Source organism: Phragmites australis, chromosome 19, assembly GCF_958298935.1.
Source record: "Phragmites australis chromosome 19, lpPhrAust1.1, whole genome shotgun sequence".
Taxonomy (NCBI): Eukaryota; Viridiplantae; Streptophyta; class Magnoliopsida; order Poales; family Poaceae; genus Phragmites; species Phragmites australis.
The window spans coordinates 17761172-17784698 of NC_084939.1; the positions used below are offsets into that span (position 1 = coordinate 17761172).

General features: G+C 43.8%; 1 protein-coding gene and 1 pseudogene across 1 annotated transcript; both read right to left on the reverse strand.

The window, feature by feature from the left end:
- Positions 1 to 897: 897 nt before the first annotated feature.
- LOC133900221 (probable non-inhibitory serpin-Z9) lies at positions 898 to 5242 on the reverse strand (annotated as a pseudogene).
- Positions 5243 to 8214: 2972 nt separating this feature from the next.
- Positions 8215 to 11385, reverse strand: LOC133899908 (probable non-inhibitory serpin-Z9). Its single transcript, XM_062340940.1, has 3 exons — positions 10737 to 11385; positions 9254 to 10054; positions 8215 to 8625 (listed from the first exon to the last, which is right to left on the reverse strand). Exons 1-2 carry the CDS (start codon positions 11295 to 11297, stop codon positions 9287 to 9289), a joined length of 1329 nt encoding a protein of 442 aa, XP_062196924.1. The 5' UTR covers positions 11298 to 11385; the 3' UTR covers positions 8215 to 8625; positions 9254 to 9286.
- Positions 11386 to 23527: the final 12142 nt, after the last annotated feature.

A 23527-nucleotide genomic window follows, 5' to 3' on the forward strand; every position in this document is an offset into this window, starting at 1 on the left:
CCAGATCAGCTCAATTGAGATGCTCATTATACGTAGATTATGCAGCCATATTCGCAAACCCAAATAGTATAGAGCTATACTCTATGCACAAAATCCTTCAGGCCTTTGGAAAATGTTTTGGTTTGGAGACCAATCTAAGTAAAACAGAAATCTTCCCCATTCGCTATGAAGAGATCCATAGAACATATTCTACAAGACTTTCCAAAAAAATTATTAATTTCCTAGGAAAGTATTTGGGGCTGCCTCTGCATACACGCAAACTTTGTTGGGTGGATATACAACATTTAATTGACAAGCTCGGTCGTAGGCTACTGGGATAGAAAGGAAAGACGTTTTCGACCTCAGGAAGAGAGACACTCCTAAAAATTGTTCTGTCCTCACAACCAATCTACCATCTAATAGTATTCCCGCTACAAAAATGGCTGCTGAAAAGAATTGATCAGATTTGTAGGAGTTTCCTCTGGCGAGGTGATGAACCAGAAAATGTAATGGGTGGACACTGCCTAGTCAACTAGGCAAAGGTTTGCGAGCCAAAAAAACTTGGGAGGCTTAGGTGTTTAGGATCTTCAGCGATTTGCGAGAGCTCTCAGGTTGAAGTGGACGTGGTTTAGATGAAAAAATGAAGAGAGACCATGGACAAACATGAAGGCCCCATGTGATCAGATTGATTAGGACTTGTTTCATGCCTCCAAATGAGTCGAAGTGGGCAATGGGTTGAAAGCATCTTTCTGGAACTCCTTCTAGGTGCATGGCTAGACCCCCAAAAACTCGGTGCAAGCATTATATGCAAAAACCAAAAAGAAAAATGCTGTGGTGAAAACAGCATTAACAGAGCAACGCTAGATCATAAACCTGAGGCATCTAACAAGCTACGAAGAACTCACATAGTTAGTGAGGCTATGGGAAGATATCCAATGCATCACACTGAATCGAGAAATCATGGATAGAATCACATGGAGGTGGATAGTAAATGGGGAATACACCACAAAAGAGTCCCTATGAGATTCAATTTGCAGGCAGCTTGAGAAGACCGAGCATGATGCTGATATGGAAGGCCAAGGCGTAACCAAAATACAGATTCTTCGCATGGATTCTCATGCAGAGAAAGATACTAACGGTAAACAACTTGGCAAGGAGAGGTTGGCCGCACGATCAGACCTACGAACTCTGTCATCAGAAAATGAGACACCAACACATTTATGCAAAAACTGTCATTCTCGCAGCAAGTATGGAAGGATCTTACTATGTGGCTATGTTTTCATAACCTACCGGATTTCAATGAGTCCACGACAATTAACAAATGGTGGCAAAAGGCAAGGAAATTTTTTGTCAAAGCTGAACGAAAGGATTTCGATGGAACAACAATGTACTTTTGGTGGACCATTTGAAAGAAAAGAAATAGAAGAACTTTCCAAAATGAAGATTACTGTGCCAGACACCTCTTCCCTAATGATAGAGAAGAAGGGGTGATTGACAGCAAAGTGCTTTGCTAGTAAAGGCTTTCCTATGCCCATTGTCATAGAAGTTTTTTCAATCCTTTCAACGTTAACCTTTATAATTGCTTTATGAAGTACATTGGATCGGTAAAAAAGCCCACTGGATTCTTCTTCCTTGACCATATCTAAGAAATATGCGTCACGGAGGAAAGGCAATTCAAGCCCCATTTCTTTCACAAGATCTTTCACATCAATCTTGAAAGATACGGTGAACTTGGCCACTTTGATATCAATATGCCTCTTCTCTGTCGGCAAATATTTTTCTAAGAATAATGGTTCAGTGACAATCTTCTTGGATGACTCAAATAGGACATCATGAGCATCAGGGAGGAAGATGTACATGGAGAATTTCTGTTCAAATCCATCATGAACAACAAAAACGAATTCTATCATACTCTACAAAAGGGACCTCAACACATGTCCATCCAGATAGCGGAACTTTTGTACAACCGTCCTCATTGTATCAACCCTATCAAGCCATCTGCCCATAAAATATAGTACGCTGCCAAGAACAAGCCCTGTATTCTGGTTAATTGATCCATCTGAAAGGAGAAGTGTAACAATACCTTTCATGGACTCTTTGACAATAAGTTTATTTCCTCAGCATCAAAGAGTGGAAAATGTGTAAAATTAAGAATTAAGAACCTTATAATATGCATGACAAAGTTGCAGTTATCTACTCACAAATAAATTGAAGAACATTTCTTAAATTTATAGTACGCTACCAAGAACAAGCCCTGTATTCTAGTTAATTGATCCATCTGAAAGAAGAGGTGTAACAATACCTTCCGTGGACTCTTTGACAACAAGTTTATTTGCTCAGCATCAAAGAGTGGAAAATGTGTAAAATTCAGAATTAAGAACCTTATAATATGCATGACAAAGTTGCAGTTATCTACTCACAAATAAATTGAAGAACATTTCTTAAATATATGTTGCTGTAATGACCCACCATAGTATTAATTTTCACCAGGAATATAAGTGTATGATGGGCCTATTTGTCAGTACAAGTTCTCTAATGCACATTATCTTTTCTGTCAGAGCAAAGACGTTAACAGGACATGGTGCATTGGACAAGAAGCTGCAGCAGAAACAACACATGGTCCAATTGATGCTACTTGAATTGGTCAAATCTAATAACATTTATAAAAGAAACTAGGTGAAGAAATTACAATAATAATCCAACAGCAAATTGAGGTATTCTGTTACACTAACTATTGGCACAGGCATATTGTCGAGCACTTGACGAACATATAAGCCAATTATTTTACAATTCTAGCAAAAATGAGGCAATATGTCAGACCTTGTTTGACGTCATGCTGATGCCGGTGCTGGCAACGCCCGAGGGCGTCATTCCCTTTTTGGAGGTGGTGTTGTGATATTTATTGCTGATCCTAGGAGGGTCTCTGGGTGAAAACCATTGCTGATGTTTCAGATTGATCGACAGCAACATCTTTGATGTCATGTCCTCCTTGGAGGCATCATTTAGCTAAAGGCCCTCCCCACGGATAATGCTTCTTTTGTTTCAAGGCATTGTCGACCATCTCAGGCCTAGTCTAGTTAGGTAGATGGTCAAGAATTAGGATCGTCTTTGCGGTGCTCTAGGCCTAGTTTAGCTTAGGTAGTTTGCCAACTGTGTCTTGTGGTTTTTGCTTGGTTTCCCCTCAATTAATTGAGCAATTCAGCCTATCGGGCTTTCTTTTTATAATATAATAGGCAACTCCCCTGTCGGTTCATTTTCAAAAAAAAAGTCAACCATCTTCGACGTGAAGCCGTACACATTGCAGGCAGCCTCCATGAACCTCTGAAGAATCTAAACCCCTAATGTGTGTTTTGGTAATTAATGCCAACTTTTACTTGTGGACTAACTTGGTTGTTTGAGATGTAAAAAGGTTATTCCCCATGAAAATGGATGAGCTAGATGAAGAACATGTAATACATTGGATGATGGCTAGCTCAAAGGCAAAGGTATAAAATAGGGTTTTTTTCTTTTACCGGTCATAAAGTGATTAGAGAAGAAAATGACTGGATTTGATAAGATTAGATGCCGTACTATTAAGAGCGACCGGTGTTCATTCGCTTGAATCATCTATAGTTGTCACTCTGCTCAAACTTGCATTTCATGCTAGAATGATGAATTCATTTTGAGAAAAAAAAACAGAAAAACCTTGCCCTTTACGAGTTATGTGTGCTTGCTGGTCTAACTGCCAGGGGTCGATGGTCTGATTGCCATCTGCGCAAGGGAAAGTCACTGTGGTTAACCTAGTAATATGGCCTCATGGTCTGATCGTAGTCATGCTGGTCTAACCACCGTAGCGAACAGGGAGTTTGAAGTCTCTGTTTTGACTCGTGGTTTGACCATGGCTAGTGGTGGTCTGATCGCCAATTCAAATGAAGTTTAGAATCAAAGCATTTAATGCTTTGAAATAACTGTTGGGCTAGTGGCAGTCTGACTACCATGTATGTTGCGATCTGACCGCTAGGGACTCAGAGGTGTCAGACTTTGTATAACGGCTACATTTCAACATGTAGCTTATATATAGTTCCCTTGCTAGTTCAATTAGACTCTCTTGCTCATTTGGATCGCATAGTCTTAAACCTTGAGTCTCCTCTCCTCTGTTTTGCTCCCTTGTCCATTTTTTTGAAGAGTGAGAGCATTCTTGTGCATTGAGTTAAGTGTTTGAGCTTTATGGCACTAGTGATTCTTCAAGGAAGTGTCATCGATTTGTTACTCTTGTAGTTTGCCAACTCCTAGATGGCTTGTAGGTGGTGAAATCGGTGAGCTATTCAAAGAAGATTGTGAAGGAGCCCTGATGGTGATTGTGAAAGGTATTGTGCACACCTTGCCAGAGAGGTAAAGTGCAACTTTAGTGAAAAGAGATATTGAGTAGTTCATTATACTAATCTAGCTCAAAATCAAGTCCATCTCAGTGTGAGAATTGCTGACTTGATAGATGAGTGGTTAGTGATTTTAACTCTTCTCAACATGGATTAGGGGTGACTGGCAAGTCATTGATACCATGGGATAAAAATTCTTGCCTCTCTTGTGCAATAATTTAAAGGCATTTACTTTGCCAGAAATTGAATTGTTCCATGTCAACCTAGGATTGCAAACCTTTTCTTTATTCAACATAGTTGTGGTTGTTTTATCTTGCTCTAGTGATCTCTAGTTATTTTCTACATATTTTATTGATGGCTTAGCAATTAGTTTTTAAACTACCTTTTCACCCCGTCTAGTTGGTATCCTAGATCCTACAGCCTTGGCGATAGCTTGGAAGAGGTGCCAGCCTAGACACTGGCTGCAAATGCAAGGTGCGGCCCTCTAGACATGGATCGGTCCCTGAGCACAAGTGATGCCACGTTCGCTGTGATGCCTCCGCCACTGCAACCTCTATCGCATTGCGTTTGGATGATCTGCATCCACATTGGGCGAGCACAGCGTGGGACGAAGCGGGGGACATGGTCGTGTTACTGGTTTTGGAGGTGGAGAGGACACGTCTAGTGAGAAGCAAGCAGAAGCCGCACTATGCAGCGGCGGGCACCTCCCTCAAGGCCGTGTCGGCATCATCGGTGTCATGTCCTCATGCGCGCCACTGTTAGCCAGCTCCATTGCAGGGGACAGGGTTTTGTGTCAGCAGGGAAGGGCACGCCACGCATCCGCTAGAGACGAAGAGCTTACTGGAGGTGGGCTTAAGTTTGGAGCTAGGCAGAGAGTAGGGGAAGATGATAGCTGAATTCCTATCCATCGGGCGCCCAATTTTGGCCTCTACGTAGGATACTATTTGAGATTCGAATGAGCAAGATGGACACCTAGAAGGGAAGCTTGTTGCACCAAGCGGTCACTTGACCTTGGTGCAATCGGTACTCTCTTCACAACCAATCTACTTCCTCACAGCTATCAAGGCTCCCAAAGGAACGCTAAGGGAAATTAATTCTACTAGGAGGCGGTTCCTTTGGTCTGGTTGTCAAAGCTTGACAAGGGAAGCTGCAAAGTCAACTGGGATTGAGTCAACAAACCAAAATGCAAAGGTGGTCTAAGTGTCGTGCATCTTCAGGTGTTTGGTAGGTGCTTCGGCTGCGGTGACTGTGGCATGAATGGAAATCTCCGCACAAGCTGTGGGTGGGATCTGAAATCCCTGGTGATAATATTAACATGCTTCATTTTGCGGTGGCAACGAAGATTACTATTGGCAATGGTGAATCAATATCATTCTAGAAATCCACTTGGGCCGGTGGTCGCATGCCTATGGCCTTTGCCCCCCCTCATCTTCAAGGCATCCAGGACAAAGCACAAACATCTCTGTGATGCTTTATAAAATTACACTTGTATCCGAGATATTGACTTCCTCCAAATTAGGAGCCAACAACACATCCACCAGTTTGTCCTCATTTGGCAGGCTGCACATTATGTGTGCTTTCAGCCCCACACCTGATGATATTACCTGGAAGCTTACAGCCAAAAAGGAATACACCACTACTTTGGCATACATGATGCAATTTTGGGGCTCGACGGGCACCAACTACACATTTATCTTCTCGAAGGCCTAGGCACCGCTAAAATGCAAGTTTTTTGCTTGGCTGGCAAACCAAAATAGGCTATGGACCGCATATCAACTTTTTAAAAAGAGTTGGCCTTCAAACTCTACCCGCCGCCTCTGCTGACAAACCCCGAGGACTTGCTTACATATTCTTGTGGAATGCAGGTACACCCGACATGTATAGGGCCTAATCACGGCATGGTTGGTCGCCATCAACCGAGTAGAATGGCTGCAATCAGAGTCTATCCATGAATGGTGGATTGCCATGGCCAATGTCCACCAAGCTCCGTGGAAATGAATCAGGTCGCTCATCATGCTCATCTCTAGGAAGATCTAGAAGGAAAGAAAGAGACGCATCTTCGATCATCAAGAGCAGCCCTCGGGCCAAATCGTTCAAACAATCAAGGACGAAGCCACTCTTTCTGCTTTCACAGGTGCGCCACCTTGGGTGTCTCATAGCGCGAGAGTAGACCTCTCCTTGGGGTTGGGGGATTGGTTGGCCGGATTCCTGGACCTTTGGTTTTTTTTATTGTTTTTTGGCTATTGTGATACTGTTCATAGCCCGTCGAGCTTTCTTCTATTTAATATAATGAGTACTCATCTGCCAGTTTTCTTAAAAAAGACGCCCTCTAAAACTACTACAGATAACCTCTCGCCTATATATGCTGGCGGTGGCAGAGCCCGGATTAAAACGCTACTGTGAGGGTGAACCGGTGAAATGTGTTAGATTTGGACCTTAATTGCATATTGACTAGAACTAGACCGGCATGGCGTGAAAACATGCAAGCCAGATTTTTGTTCAGTTTTTTTTTTTTTTGACCGAAACAGAAGGGGAGGACTCTACTGCACTAATTTTGTAAAAAATAAATAAAATTAGCTTTTGTAGAAAAATAGAGGGGGGAGAATGTACAGGGGAGTAACTATTACTAACTTCTCAGCCAATTATGCATAGAAACTTCCAAAGATGGTTTAGCCCTTAAGATAACTAGCCAAAACTCATCCTTGAATTCTCTAATCCCATTATTGAAGATAATTGCATTGCCGTGTGCCATGTCGTCCACCAAGCGATGATGAGAATTTCCTTGAAACATTGGAGGCCCTAATCATAGAGCTAACGACAGGTTGCAGAGATGATCCCCAGAGTACTTCACTGAAAAGTAAGATGTATTATCTTCCCTTCACATACCGTACGGCATTTTCTCTATGTCACAACTTTGCAGGTTAGAAGGTGGAGGAACAGATTTGGTACAGAACCTAGGTGTGCATTGGAATTATATAAACAAAAAGAGAAACAATGCGTTGCGACCCTGACCCAAATAGTAGACCTACTGCATGGAGCATAATCCAAATGCTTAATGAAGCAGAAGATACAGCAAATTGGTGTGTTGTCAATGAAAAAGGGTCACAGGTACACATGGTATGCTGTCTCTAAAAAGTCATGTTACGGGCGTATGACTAGTGCAATGTGCACAAAAATATCACATCATGTGTTTGTTTATACCACGGTTATTAAAGTAGGAACCTTTGTTATCCTAATTTCTCTGAAGCAAATTTAACTGTGATGTACTTTTCCTTTTAACCTAAGGAAGTACAGCCTTCAAGAAATAATATTTTAGAAAAGGAATGCTAAGTAAAAGTCTTGCATCTTATCTTCAACCTTAAAACTCCTAAGTTCATTGGTGATTTTTTTTCTTCCTGGAGGGCACCTGCTACGCAAACAATGACTGTTGCTTTCCCCTGCGTTGGCCGATCCATTTCACAATTGCTTAGATCCTTGTATTCGCCTGTGGTTGCCTTTGTTTTTCTGCTGAAATTCTGGGTACATGTCGAGGAAAACAGGAATCTGGAGTAAAAGCCTCGTATTTCTAGAAAATGTGGAAAACGAATGAAATGTACAAATCCAGGAAAGTTTGGGGCTGAGCAAGATGTTGAGGCACTGCAATTTTGTTCATTTCAGAATTTTACAGCCACATCCTATTTTACAGCCACAGCCACAAGAATCTGGAGGGATGCAATTTTGTTCATTTCAGAATTTCGTTAAGCACTGCAATATTTTTCTTTTAAAAAAAGCTGCTCATCCTACATGTCCTATGTTTTATCTATGTCATCATGCTTGTTCACCTCACAGGTATCGATTGAAAAGCCATACAAATACCAACAGAACGAGCACCAACAGCAAGAAACGGTCGACCCCTGATTAAATTGTCTGTAGGGTGCTGACATCGACAAAACTGAAAAAGCAACCATTTCCTTGTGCATCAAGCGTAAGGGACACGAATAAAAGAACTGTGTGCTTCTTCTGGAATTTACTTCCACATCACTAAATGGGGCATTTCCGCCCTGAAGTCTTTTGTCAAACTTTTAGTGTCCTATTCGGTCAGCAGGGATACTCATGTTTCTCATATCGATCATTACCGTTCCTTGTGGTGCTTGGCACAACTAGAATCCTAAGTGGTGAGGTGATGATGGCCTTTCCTTTTCCTTTGACCTTGGCAAGGAAATTCTTCTCTTTTGATCAACTTAAAAAGGGACCAGTGACCCGAGCGGATGACAAACTTATTCTTCATGTCATCTTTGAATATAAAATGAACCTGGAAGTCATCAAACAAATGTGATCAAATAAAAATATTTGAGTTGAGATGTATTTTCTGGAATGCAAAGGCATATTTTAGGTCCCTACATACTTATATGAATCAAATATTCTATTTAAGCAAGCTTAGCAGCTTGTTCCTGGTAGGAAAAAGTAAATAAACATCAATGTACCATATGAACATGAAAGTGAAACATATCCATGAAAAATATATTAGCAAAAGATTGATAAAAAAGAAAAAGAAAAGAAAAGACTGGTAGTTCAAACTAGACACGAATCTATACACTAAATACCAATACATACATAGATTCAGCATACTTCAGAAAAAATATATATGCCAATCAAATCTAGGCCAACAAATTAAGACAAGTTTATTGTATAAATTGGACATATGTGTAGAGGCTTCTGCAAAGCAGATTGATATATCCAAGCACTTGTCATGCATTGTCTTTATATGGCTCAGCACTATTGTCTAAAGGCATACAAGACAACATAAATTCAAATGGAGTACCTATCTGTTAGTATACTACTAAAAATGAAGCAGATAAGCTAAAGCAGCACATGAATCACTCATGCACCAATACTTCAACGGATCAGACTGGCAAAGTAAGAGATCATCCAACATATACCTGCAATGCTGTGATAGAAGCCAGAACCTAAAGTTACGACTGAGATGAAGGGTCGAGTACATGCCCCATGAAGATCACTGTGCCAGACACCTCCTCCCTAATGAAAAAGAAGAAGGGGTGGTTGGCAACAAAGTGCTCTACAGGTGAAGGCTTGCCTATGCCCGTTGTCACAGAAGTTTCTTCAAACCCTTTATCATTAACCTCCAAAATTGCTTTATGAACAACATCAGACAGAAACAATGGCCCACTGGAGTTATCTTCCTTAACCATATTTGAGAAGTCTGCATCGCGGAGGAAAGGCAATTCAAGCCCCATTTCTTTGAGAAAATCATTCACATCGATCTGGAAAGATATTCTGAACTTTGGCACCCTGATATCCACATGGCGCTTTTCTGTAGGCAAATGTTGTTCTAAGAATGCCGGTTCAGCATAAATTTTCTTGGTTAGTTCAAACAGGCCATCATGAGCATCAGGGAGGAAGATGTACATGGAGAACTTCCGTTCATTTTTTCCTTGTTGGTAAGGAAGCTTAATAACTTTGAATCCATCATGAACAGCAAAAAGTCGGGTTCTATCATATACTACAAAAGGGACCTCAACACATGTTCCATCCAGAGAGCAGAACTTTTGTACAGCAGTCCTTATATCAACCTTATCAAGCCATCTTCCTCTAAAATACAGTGCGCTGCCAAGAACAAGACCTGTGTTCTGGTCAATTGATCCCTCCGAAAGGAGAGATGTAACAGTACCTTTTGTGGACTCTTTGACCCACCAGTTAATTTGCTCAGCGGCGTCTTCTGGCTTTAATGATCAAAAAAATAGAAATGTGTAAATATTGGGATTAAGAACCCCTAAAGGCAAATCATGTAAATTATATGCATCAAAAGATTGCAGTTTGCTACTCACAAACAAATTCAGAATAGCTCTTAAAAGGATCTTACTTGTCAACAGCAACAGTATTCCAATTTAACTGCAACAGTGGGATATGGTGGGCCTATTTGTCATTACAAGTAGGTATGATGTCGTGGTGAGGCCTACCCATTGACCCATTCTAGCTCTTTCAATTTGTGAGACATGTGTACAAGATTACTTAATATTTACGTGGAACTGAATGACTAATTGAGTAGAATTGGTTTTGCAGTTGACCCACTCACATCCATATATTCATAAGTTCTTCGATGCACATTATCATCTGTACCAGCAAACAGGTGAACAGAAAAAGGTGCGCATGACCGTGAAGCTGCAGCACAAATAACATATGGAGCTACTGATACTACAAGAATCGGTCCGGTTAAACAGCATTAATAAAATAAACTAGGAGAGAACGTTACCAATTTACAATAAATTAGTCAATAAGCATCCCCAACAAACTGAGATGTAGTGCCACAGCCACACTAACTCTTGGCACAAGCATATTGTCGAGTATTTGATGAACATAGTCAATTCGTTACAATTCCTGCAAGAATAAGTCCATATGGTATACCTTGTTCTTGAAGTCAGCCGCCTTCGCCGCGGAGCCATACACATTTCCGGCCGCCTCCACGAACTCCGGCGATAGCTTGGCGGAGGCGTCAGCCCAGACGCCGCCAGCGAACGCGAGCCGTGGCCCGCTGGACGTGGACCGGTCCCTGAGCACGCGCTTCACCACGCGCGACGCTAAGTTGGCCGCGTCCGCCGCGGCGCCCCGGCCGCCCCCGCCTCCCCCGCACAGCGCCTGGAGGATCTGCCTCCGCGTCGCGCCGCGCGCGCCGGCGGCCGCGAGGGCGAGCGCGGCGTGGACCGCCGTGGGAGACACGGCGGCGTTTCCGGTACCCGAGGCGGCGAGGACACGGCCCGCGAGCGGCAGGCAGAAGCCGCGCTGCGCGGCGCCGAGCGCCTCCCCCCACGCCCGCGTCGGCATCATCGGCGCTGGCGCCGCCTGGCGCGAGTCGGCGGGGGACGCGGAGGAGAAGGGGCGGGATTTGGAGGAGGCGGGCAAGGGGAAGGGTGTGTAGCGCGGCCGCGGCGTGCAGAGGGCACGCCGGAGGATGCAGGGGAGCTGCATTTTTACGCTGGCGGTGGCGAGCGCGCGTTCTGTCTCCTCTCCTCTTCTCCGGCGTTTAGGGTTTGTGGGGTTTTGCCGTTAAGGTGAGAATAAATTTGGGTCTTGTTAGGCCGAACTGATGATTGGAGCAGGAATTTTTATATTTTTATGTTTTTTAAATTAAAAATTATAAATATATACGTTAATTTTGAAAAAATTACAAATCTAGACTTCTTGATCACGATGATTACACCATTCTAAAATTTGGAGAGGGAGGGAGATCCAACTCGCTTGATATTAGGCCTAATTTGTTAGGCTCTGTTTGGATGGGCCGGGATAACTGGGATCGTAGCCTAGTCCACCATAAAAGTGTATTTGGATGACGAAACTTGGAGTTATTTTTATTTTTATATTTTTTATTAAAAATTTAAATAAATAGATTTTTTATTAAAAAAAATTGTAAAACTAGCGCCTGCAGCCCTCGGTTAGGCATCTTTATCACCCTTAAGAGGGCGGGTGGTTTAACCGCCCTCTCAGAGGGCGGTAAGCTTGCTAACAACCCTCTGAGAGAGCAGGTAGGGCCTGCCGTCCAGTGGGAGGGCGGTTAGCAGCCTCCGCCCTCCCAAAGGGTGGTTATGGCATAAAAGTTGCAAAATTTAGTGTATTTCGTTAAAATTTTGAAATAGAGATTTTGCAAAATTTGGAATTAAAAAGGTTAAAGAGTAGTGAAAACGGTATACTGAGGAAGCAAGAATTTGGAGTAGATTACGTAATATTTGGAGGATAAAAAATCAATATTTGTGAACAAATTGTACATCTGAAGCACTCGCAGTATATTACGTGGGTATGAGGTTGCGACTGGCGACAAATATAAGATTAAACATATGGTGGAAAATATTACATGAGACTGTAACCATGACAACACAACGAGAAAAAAAAGTGGCATGTACGGTTCGCATAAAGACATACTTATTAGTGTGTCGCTCCTAATAATAACATACCTTAGAGAGTGAAAATATGTCGGGTTACATTAGATACTCTCTACTGAGTGCATCTACGATATTTTCCCTTTCAGAGGGCATCGGGACCTGCCGCCTTAGCACGGTAGGCTCTCTCCCGCTTCCTTGCCCTCTCAGCCTCCCGAGCCTGAGCCACGGCATGGTTGTGCGTCTCCTTCCTCATGCACTCTTCTTCCTGCCGCTTCAGCCGAAGTTCCTCTTGTTGTTGCTCGTACTCCCGACATGCGTAAGCTTCCCTTCTCTACCTCATGGTCATGTCGACCCACTGCTTCTGTTCCTCATTTCGCTCATTATCGAGCCATTAAATAAAATCATAGAGCGGTGGAGGGGACTGAACAAATAGAACAAGATGAGAGGTTAGTAAAACAAGGTGCGAAATCGGTAAAGATGTGGCTGATATTTGTTGCTATACCGGTGGATACTCATATGTTCCATATTGAGGCTTGTCATATTGGTAGTTGGCACATATGAAGAAACGCAGCCCATAGGTGTATGAGATGTCCTGCGACTCACGAAGCCTACAACGGTCACAACAGAAGCACATCGGTGGTTCGATCCCTTGAGGGATGAAAATTCCCTAATGTTTCTTTGGTAGGCTTGATGGAGTTGAGGAAGACATTGCACTTAAGAGATATGAGAAATGAGTGGTGCATCAATGTATGGAGGTTGGGCTATTTATAGCAGGGGAAGGCAAGAGCATTGGATTCCTTCTTGAAGAAAGGAGTGAGTAGAAGGGTGACAGGAGCATTGGATTCCATCTTGAAGAATGGGAAAGTTGTGGCATTGATATTGGACAGAGATTCCATGTGTATTGGTACATGTGTTGTCATTTATTTTGTGGTAAAAGCTGTCCCGTGTTGTCACTTCTTGTCTAAAGCCTGCGCAAGGAGACGTGTTGTCATTTCATGGTTAAAGTGAGCGGTCATATCGTCTCTACAGATTACACCAGGAAAGAGGTGATGTCATTTAATGGTTCAAGTTCAGTAGTGTGGTCACTTTCGTGATTAAAGTTAGACTCCCGATGACGTGATCTAGCGTTCATTTCGTGTATAAGTAGCTTTGTAAGATATACTTTTCTAGGTCTGTCTTGAATGGTTCGTACATGGGTGAGGATGATAGAAAGTAGCGTGTGGTTATGTTGGATTAAGAAATGCAACTAGCGTGCCATCACATTGGAATAAGAAATGCAGTTATGATATGCTAAGTGGACCATAAAGATTACACGCGTCCGAATACGTAAGAGTACATCGCAAATTGAATATGTATATGTAAGTTACAAAAACAAATGTACAATCCTACTGATTAGAGGATTAGTTCCGATCTTCCGTTAGGTAATGGTAAGTCGATTGGTGGAGACTCGACGTTGACGATCCAAGGCTTCCGATCAGGACAGAACGCAACCCTTGCAATCGCTACACCACTGCTCCGTTGGTTATCAACCGTGCGTAGAACGATTGACCTCGCCAAGAAGGCTAATTCCTGCAAGCGAATCGAGAACACAAGCAAGAACACGGAAGAACACAATCTGAAATTGCAAATATGATTAAGCTCACGAGTTGGGGTTTCACAAACTGAACGACGGCGAAACTGTTCAATGACAGATTAATCTAAGCAAAATCCAAAAAGTCTATGACGACAGCTGCTAGATATATGAAGAGGTGCATGCTAGGGTTTTGGGCGACCAGGGGGCGTCCACAACTTGGGCTTAGACTCGAACACGTTTACAAGGCCCGATATAGCCCAAAATTGTGATACAGCACATTGTTTTGACGACATAAAATAATTCACCGTGAATTTGGAGCTGAGACTAATACCAAAACAAAACTATCGTCCTTAGCTTTCCAACACATCAAAGAATACCTTATTTCGACTCCATATGAAGAAGTTATGGCCGTTTTAGTGTGGCACTGTCTGTTGAATCCGAACCAAGTTTCGACTCCGACTTGAAGTTGGCTTGAGCTCCGTCCGACTTGGCTGTTCTATAGGTGCTTCTCCCATATTCCTAAGCATAAAAAATTCATAAAAATTGAGTAGCATCCCATCCTTATAACTAGTAGTATGGACAGCGAGTAACGAATTCACCTCATGAGTTAAACGACGTGCACGAGCCCGTGTAATCGGTCCTTGTAATGGATCAATCACCGGAGGATCACTTGTAGCGCGTGTATCTAAATGAGTGATGTCCTCATCACCTACTGTTGTCTCCCCCGTTGCCGTCGGCCGTTCCCCCCATCGTGGTCCCACTGTCGCTGCTGCTGGTTGACCCTCACGTGGCCCTTGGAGTAGGTGAGGTGGTCGGGTGGACCGACTTGCCTGGTAGGCCTAGTAGGGAGCACCGGTGTTGAGGCCTCATCCTACGTGGGCTGTATCCGAAGTGGAGCACTGGGTACCTGGGACCGTTGGAGGACGTCGTAGTCTAGTGTGCCCCTAAAGAAGTCCCGAACGAGGTCGTACGCGGGGTCCAAGCCAGCCTCATCCTCCTGACTAGGGTAAGAAGACTGCGAAGGATCCGCTGGCGTCCATGTGTACTGGCTAGAGGGGCCTACTAATAAATAATTGTATTACATATGGCCGATGTTGAAATGAAAGTAGTTGTACAAAATGCACAATTGTACCTGTGTAGTATGTCGGTGCAGTAGAAGATGGTCAGGCGGGCGTGCCGTAGTAGGGCTCGAACAGTGCTAGTGGGATTGGTCACGGGGCAGCTGAAGACGGACCGACCTCATCACTGAAATAACCTGTGGTTAATATTAGATGTCTTGCTGAATATATTGAATACGGGGATGTAGTGTCGCCTAGTACCTGAGGGTGGAGGCACAGGGCTCGGTGTACGTGGTTGCGTCGAGGCGTGTGTAGGTGCACCTAATATTTGTTTAAAAATCAATGAACCAGTAAGAAATGAATATATTTAAACACCGTGTGAATAAAAAATCCGTACCTATTTGCTCCGAGCCTGCATGGCATGGTAAAAGGGGTCGTGTGAGTGCCGACACCGATGAATGGCGGTGCACATCAGACCTCCGGGATGACTCAGCGTGGACCTCACTAGACCTGGGAGAAGCTCCAGCGACGTCTGTGGTGGACCGGTATGAGGTAAGCTTCAAGGCCCACGCGGTCTTGTCGAAAACACACTTGACGAACCCCGCGACATTCGACGCACCGAGGTGCACCCCTTGCCTGAGGCAGTCCATGGTACCAGTTGCGTCCCTATGGATATCATAAATGATATTGGCCTGTGGAAATAAACAAGAAAAAACAATTTCAATTTACAGTCATTGTTACACGAGTATGGAGTATTGACTTGTAAGTTACACATACTGTCAATGTAGCGTCCTCGTCCCAATGGACCGGGTACGCCTCCGTAGTCGACGCGACGTGGGGCCGGACATACTCTAGGGTGTAGGTGACCCGTGTGCGTGTACGTGGCACGTACCACTATAGGTGGTCATCGAAGCTCCGCGCGTCGAAGGGACGCGCCTCCTCCACGACATCCTAAAGTGCTTGGGCCCATGCTGAGATGTACGGGGCCAAGCGATCTGCACAGAGGTTGCCAGCCGGCTAGCCCTTGCGTGTATACCTGCAAGTGAACTATGTTAAATATAATTGACAGTAAGATGAATTTTACGAAATATTGAATTCTTCATATGTACCTGTGGACGTGCACGAGAACAGTGCGAATGTGGATGAGAGGGAATGTCTGGTGGCAGCCAAACTGCCACATGATGCGGTGCAGTGAGTACTCCTCGACGTAGATGTCAAAGACAAGTGGTGTCTTCATAAGCCAATAGTCCTCATCTCGGGTACACAACGGCGACAGACCCAAACCCGCACGGCCAAGAAGCTGTATGGCTGCCATATCACGTCGTCCGGACGAAGCCGATCGAACTGCGACCAAAAATGCTCATAAGCGCTGCGAGCCTGCTCATGCGCCCAGTGTGGCTGTGTGACAAACATCGTTAGAATTCATTAGAAATAACATGTGCCAATTAAACTGTTAACAAAAAGTACGTATCTGGCGACGACACCAAAGCGAGGCCATGGTAGGCGTGTCCTCCTCGGGCCCACCGTACCATTCCTCAGCGTACGGGGAGCGGTCCACCACTAGCCGGCCTATGGCGAACCGCTCGTAGGACCACAGCTGCAGAAGAAGTGGTCACCCAGCAAAAGTGGCAAGTGGCTCCTTCTTCGTGCACGCGTCGCACAACACCCGATACGTCACAGCAAGGACAACAGATACCCAACTGAACTGCGGTACCTCCTCGCCATCAGCGTCCGCTATCAACCTCGCGTACGACACAAGGGTTCTCTCAACCAGGTGGCCTTGGGCACTGGTGAACATAACCCAGCCAAACAGCCAAAGCAGATAGGCCTCCAAATGCCTGGACACCGAGTACGCGTTGGCCTGCGGGTGCATGTACGCTGGCTGCAAGTATGACAGGTGGCAATAAGGATCATAACTAGATACTTGAATAGTAAAAGAGAGGTTGTATTGTACGGTACCTGAAACTGTAGGATCCACTTCTTTATTGGCCCTCGTGCATCGGACAAGAACTCAAACACGTAGGGGGTGCGTTGGCCCTCCGCTCAACCGGGCCAAAGCGCTGATGCATGATGTTGATCCAGTCAACATCCGTGTCGATGACCCCAATCTCAGCTCCCGCGCGATGTAAGCCTAAGAGGTAGGCTACGTCCTGCAAAGTCGGGGTCATCTCTCCGCAGGGGAGGTGGAACGTATGTGTCTCCGGCCTCCATCGGTTAACCAGTGCTGCTATCAACGAGTAGTCAAAATAGAAACGACGCGCCGCTGCCTTAGGGTTCTCCGTCGATTGGGCCTCAACCAAACGGAAAAGCGGTAGGAGTCCCACTGCTACCAACCTGCACCATTGTGAATATAAATAAACAGGGGAATGCAATACATGAATGATATGGTAAATTCGTATGAAAGTATCGAAGTACCTGTGCTTCCACCGATCGTCGATCGTAAGTAGCTCTCCAGGGCCACGTGGTCGGAACACTCCTAACTCCGTCTGGTGCTCATCGGATAAGAAGCTGCGGTGCCTCTTGTCCACTGCAAGGTCAAGAAGCTCGGGGGTCATAGGGTCCGCCATATAATACATTGCAACATGTAGACAAGAACTATATATATTGAATGCAAATTAACTTTACAACTATATGCAACATGAATATATTGCGACATGTACTTACAAATGAAAGGTTCAAATGCTAGACAGCGAAGTACAATTAAGATAGCAAGCTACGCTAAATACAATCACACTAGAACACATCATAATACTCACCTACACAACAGATATATTTTTAGGATAATACTTGTACGTGTGACCTGTTTCATTGCATTGACTGCATCGCTTGACCCTAGGACTTGCCTCGGATTCATCCATATCGTTGCGAATCCAGCGAGTTTGTCGATGACCTGGTGCGTTCTTCATCTTTTCCAAATCAGGCACATAGATTCGTGAAGGGTCTGGATTACTTGTAAAATTGTCAACAATGTCATAACCATACAGCTCATGATTCTAGGTGTTCAGTATTTGATCCTTCATGAAATACTTTGAAACATATTGCCTGGGAAGCATATTGTGCTCCGCACACGCAGTTATGACGTGTGTACAAGGTTTGTGGAGTAATTGTGGCTTCTGGCAAGTACAAATGCATGTGCCACTCCTAAGCACGCACTCTTGCACATGTCGCTCACTTCTTCCACCCCTCCGACTCTTATCTCGGCACAAGACACTGAACCTGTGCTCCGCAGTCCCTTCTTGATTTGTGCGATGCATGTGGGCCTTCTTTGTGGCCTTCTCCATATACTCACATAGCATCCATCCATAAAGCATACGATTATCCTCCATTACATTTTTAGCAACTGCGTACCAATCAATAAAGTACTTACAAGTCCCATGCAAAATGCTTTTTACAATTCCAACAAGTGGGAGTGACCTTATTCCTCGCATGACCCATTTATAAACCTCAGCAAGATTTGTTGTCATTACTCCATACCTTGCCCCACCACTGTCGTACACTAAAGCCCATTTTTCATTTGACTCATTACGTATCCACTATGAAAAGCTCCTAATAGCTGACCCTGACCTCCTTACTATTTGCAGAGTATCTGTTGGGAGAGGTCCAAGAGCTATTGGTTCATCACCAGTGGGTATAGCCTCCGCTGTCTGTTTCAGAGTTGGTTCGTTCAGTCTTGCCCATAGGGCATTGAACTTTCGTTGCTGGTTTTGATTGCACAACTTTTTGAAAAGCTTCATCAACTCTTTATTTTTGAACTATCTATAGAAGTCTGCACCCATATGGCGCATGCACCACCTGCTCTTCAGGTCGGGCCAGTGTGCTGCTACACCCCGTCAAACACTACCATGTTGCATATCCAGTAAAGCCTGCAACAACCCTGCATGTCTATCATGAATCAAACACATATCTGGTCGGTCAAGAACAATAGCATGTTTCACCTGCTCAAGGAACCAATACCAACTGTCCCCGTTCTCACTCTCCATGAAAGCAAACCCCAGTGGCAGGACTTGGTTGTTACCATCGACCCCAATTGCAGACAATATCTGTCCTTTGTACTTCCCAGTAAGGAATGTTCTATTCAGGCAAATGATGGGTCGATAGTACCGAAATGCTTTGATAGTTGTAGCGAATGCAAAGAAAGCACACTGCAATACTCGTTTCCCGCTGTACTCCACATCAGTGGAGGGGTAATGCTTGATATCATAGTAACTGCTTGGGTTCCTTCCACATATTGTGGCTAATTGACGATGTAGATTGTGATATGAATCTTCATATGTTCCGAACCTCATCTCAATAGCCTTCTGTTTCGCTCTCCATATCTTCGCATAGTTTATTGTGTACTGGAACCTTTGCTCAATAGCACAGATTATTGATCGTGGCTCATATCTTAGGTTGTCCACAATCTCCCCATACATAACATTAGCAATAAAGGCAGATGACAGGTCCCGGTGGGCGAACTCTATTTCCTCAATGTGACAATTATGTTCTTTGACTATTGAGCACTGCCAGTAGTCTAACCATTTCCATCTGAATGCATGCACCCGCCAAGGACATTGAGGCACCAAACACTTCACATCATACTCCCTTTTATTAGATGTAACAACCTTGAACTACCTCCGAAGAGACAACGACCAGAATTTAACTACATCAATAACAGCTTCTTTGTAGGATACATAGCACCCTGAGACACCTCGTTCTCATGGTACTGCCACGGTGTCCGATCAGCCTCACTAACCACCAGCTTTGAAAATTCATGATCTCTCCACTCTGCAGGTACTGGAGCATTACCCTCCTCGTTAGATGAATCCCCATTGGCAACGGCTTCCTCCAGCTCTTGATCCTCCAACTTCATCTCTTCAATTATGCTAGGGATATGCTCCCCCTCATCGGTTACACCCATCGGTTGCATCTCAGGAATATCCCCAACATTTGCCCTTGTCCTGACATTTACCGGGTCTGATTCATCTTCCACTGCCTCACTTGGTCCCGCTACTGCTTCCGCAGAGTTCAGCTTTGTTTGATCTTTCAGGTACGCCACAGCTAACAAAATCAGAGGCAGGCCACGTTCACAAGATATATCTATATACTGCCTCCAAGTTAATGTGGCTTTGATCGGAACAAGCTCACCAAAGTATTCATGACTAGCACGGCTGAGGATAGCTTTCAGCTTAAGATCATGTTGCTGCAGATCCAGTTGAAAAAACCGCATGAGCCACTTGCACACACCCGCAAAGGTCCTTTCATTAGCTTTACTAAGACCCTTCATGACATGATGAAATCCAGACAGATCTACATCATTAGGACCATACCTAATTTCACTCTCACCATAATATATCTGAAAAATTAATTTATCTGCCATCCCTGGAAATATCCGCAAATATAACCAATGTTAAGACCGACGAACTATATTTCTCAGCATCGAAAATAAAAAATTTACCGACACCGATTCATACCTAACAATAGGTTCTTCAATAATACCACTAACCAAACTTACCTACAAATATTACTCTATACAATCTATATTTAATAGCTATCCTACCATGTCGAAATTAATATTCATAGTATACTAGCGTTTTCTAAACCCTACATCCTAGGTCATACCATTATCATACAGTGCTAATTCCTATATCACACAATGCTACCCTACAATTATTACTCTATACAATCTACATATTCAAAACTAACATACTACAAATAATATTCTGTATTTCATTGCTATCCTATCATGTTGTAAGTAATATCAACAATTTTCTAAACACAGCATTTTCTAAACCCTAGGTCATACATGTCTAAAACCTATGTCATACAGTTCTACTGTACTTATTAACAACAATAAAAATATGCAAGAACTTACTGGAAAGTGATCCTCAAATCCGCGTAAGGGTGGTAATTTCCTCCATCGGGTCGGGTCCCCGCGGGTTTCAGACCTGACGGGGGCGGGTTCGGGTAAGAAAAAAACTCCGCGAAGCTATCGGATCGGGTTGGGTCGAGGCCTTAACTCGGGTCGGGTTCGGGTTCGAGTCTGTTTTTTCACCCGTGGGTGTCACCCGAAACCCGAAACCCCGCCCACCCAGTGCCCGCGCTCACGCCCGCCCCGCCCCACCCCGCCGCGACTGCCCCACTCGCCCGCCCCGCCCCAAGCCGCCGCTATCACACTGTTGGGTTTCAGGTTGCCCCGTCGGGTTTCGGGTCCTTGTCGGGGCCGAGGGCGGGGGTGGTTTTGCGCCCGATATTGATTTCGGGTTCGGGTCGGATTTCGGGTTCGGGTCCGTTCCAGCAAAACCCGACGGGGGCAGACCCGTTGCCATCCCTAAATCCGCGAATCAAATGCAGCAGGGCTTCACCGCGCTCTCTTTCTCTCATCTCCTCTCCTCTCCTCTCCTCTCCTTCCTCTTCAGAGCTTCCTCTTTCTTCGGATTAAAAATAATGATTTACCCTCGTTTTTTGCCCTTTTATAGAGAAGGGGGAGAGGGGAGGCGGACGGGCAACCTCCTTACCGCCCCCTGAGAGGACGGCAAGGGGCCGTAACCACCCTATCGGGGGGTGGTAAGGGCACGGCGCGGGCGAGCAGGCTCTAGCTGCCCTCTAACGGGGCGGTTAGACCACCCGCCATCTCAGGGGCTGCAGACGTCTAGTTTTGCAATTTTTTTCACGAGGAATCTATTTATTTAAAATTTTAATAAAAAAATATAAAAATAAAAAGAACTCATGAAACCTGGCACTGGAAGATCCAAGACGTTCCACAGGAGAAATCAGCATGCGCCAGGAAAAAACCCACGCAACGCATCGTAGCTGCGCCTCCTGTGGGCTTGGTCCATTTATGGAAGATCCATGGCACCTATACATGGGCAAAGCCTGAGTTTTGACCTGCATCAGTCTTGGGCCCAGACGTTACCATGTTTTTCTTTACATTCAGAAACACTATCTCGAGGTTACCCTCAAGGAGCTCATCTTGCGGCCCACTTCAGCGGATGACACGTAGCCAATTCAACAAACCTCGTCACCACGCGTGGAGGGCGACGGTTCGACCAAGAGTCAGGAGGAAACTAAGCATCATGGTTCTTCATCCTCGCCTCTTCCCCGGTTCCTAACCGTCGAAGCCGCCACCTCCCGACCTTGCCTTTGCTTCTGCTCTCAACGGCATAGCCTCGTACCGCCTCTGCCGCGCTATACTCCTGCCTCGGTTCCCTTCCCTCTTCCATCTCCAAAAATTTTAGAAGGCAAGTTAAATGTTTGTGCATCAAATATTTTTCGATTTAGAAGATTTTCCCCTCAATTGGAAGATTTTTGGTTTTATTATATATTCTCTATCTTCTAAAAATACATAAAATCATGAAATAGTTATTATAACATACAAAATTGAGTAAATATGTTGTAACTAGATTAATTCATAACTAATCCATCACACCTCAAAATTAGTAAAACCACTTTTATTAGTTTACTTAAACAATTATTTATGTAGGAAAAATAATGGTAGATATGAAAAGGTTAATTAAAGTACTTTTTCTTAATGTGTTCACATTATGCTCGTGAACTTTGTAAAAATCATGGAGAAATTAATAAAATTCTAAATAAAGTGAAACTAATTTTATAGATCCTCTTAAGTTACACCATACACACAAAAAATATATGTTTACATGTTAATTGTGAGGAACCGTCCAAACAGTATTTTAATTAATCATTAAATCGATCATTTACTTAATCACGACTTTAACAATTAACCAGAATACCGTTCCGGTAGTCCCGACACGTGTTTTGTACCCAAGATCGGAACACATGTCTTCCAACATAATACATCACAACACAATTTAATAAAGAGCGAGTAATTAACATTATATTACAAGCTCTTTAAACATGCAACTATGCATATGCCCCATAAGCCACATCATTTTTAAAACTGTTTTTTAGTCTACGTTTCATGAGCCTCGAACCCGCGACCTCCCTCTCATGCGCGGAGCTCTCTTACCACCTTATCTATCACGTAGTTATGATACAAACCAGATATTTTATCCTTTTAACCTTTTTTGTCGAAGGTCATAGTACTAATAACTGGATTTGTCAAATTTCGTCGAGGGTTATAATTTACATATAAATTTTTTCTCTATCCAAATTTATACAAATATTTTTTTTGAATTTTTGAATATCTCATCCAAACGATCGCAAAATGATAGGTGATCCAGAGTGCATTCGGTAAAATAGGCATAACTTTTACATACGGACTCCGATTTCGACGTTTTTTTGACTTTACGGACATCTAAAAAAAGTTATATCCGACTCTCACCCACTTTTTCGGGTTCGGTAATTTTTTTAGGCCAAATTTGGCCTAGAAGATTGAGTTCTTGCCCTCTGAAGTTTCTGCACCATTTTCGAAATACGCGTTGGTGTCCGTAGCCACCACCCCTTACATCAAACTTGAGAAGAAATGTACAATGGTTCATATTATAGTGCTGCTGAGATGAGAAAAATGAGAGGAAAATAAAATATATAGCATCATGCTTTGCACATATTTACTATATAGGTATTCTACGCACAATTGGTACTTGTATGATGCACTTTGCTTTGTAGTAAGCAGTAAACACTTTTCTCTAACTTAAATTAAACACCATGTAATATCAAAAATAGAACCCACAAACAACAATACGATCATGTAACCGAAACCGAGCTAAGTACTTGTGAATACTGTCATTAGTGACG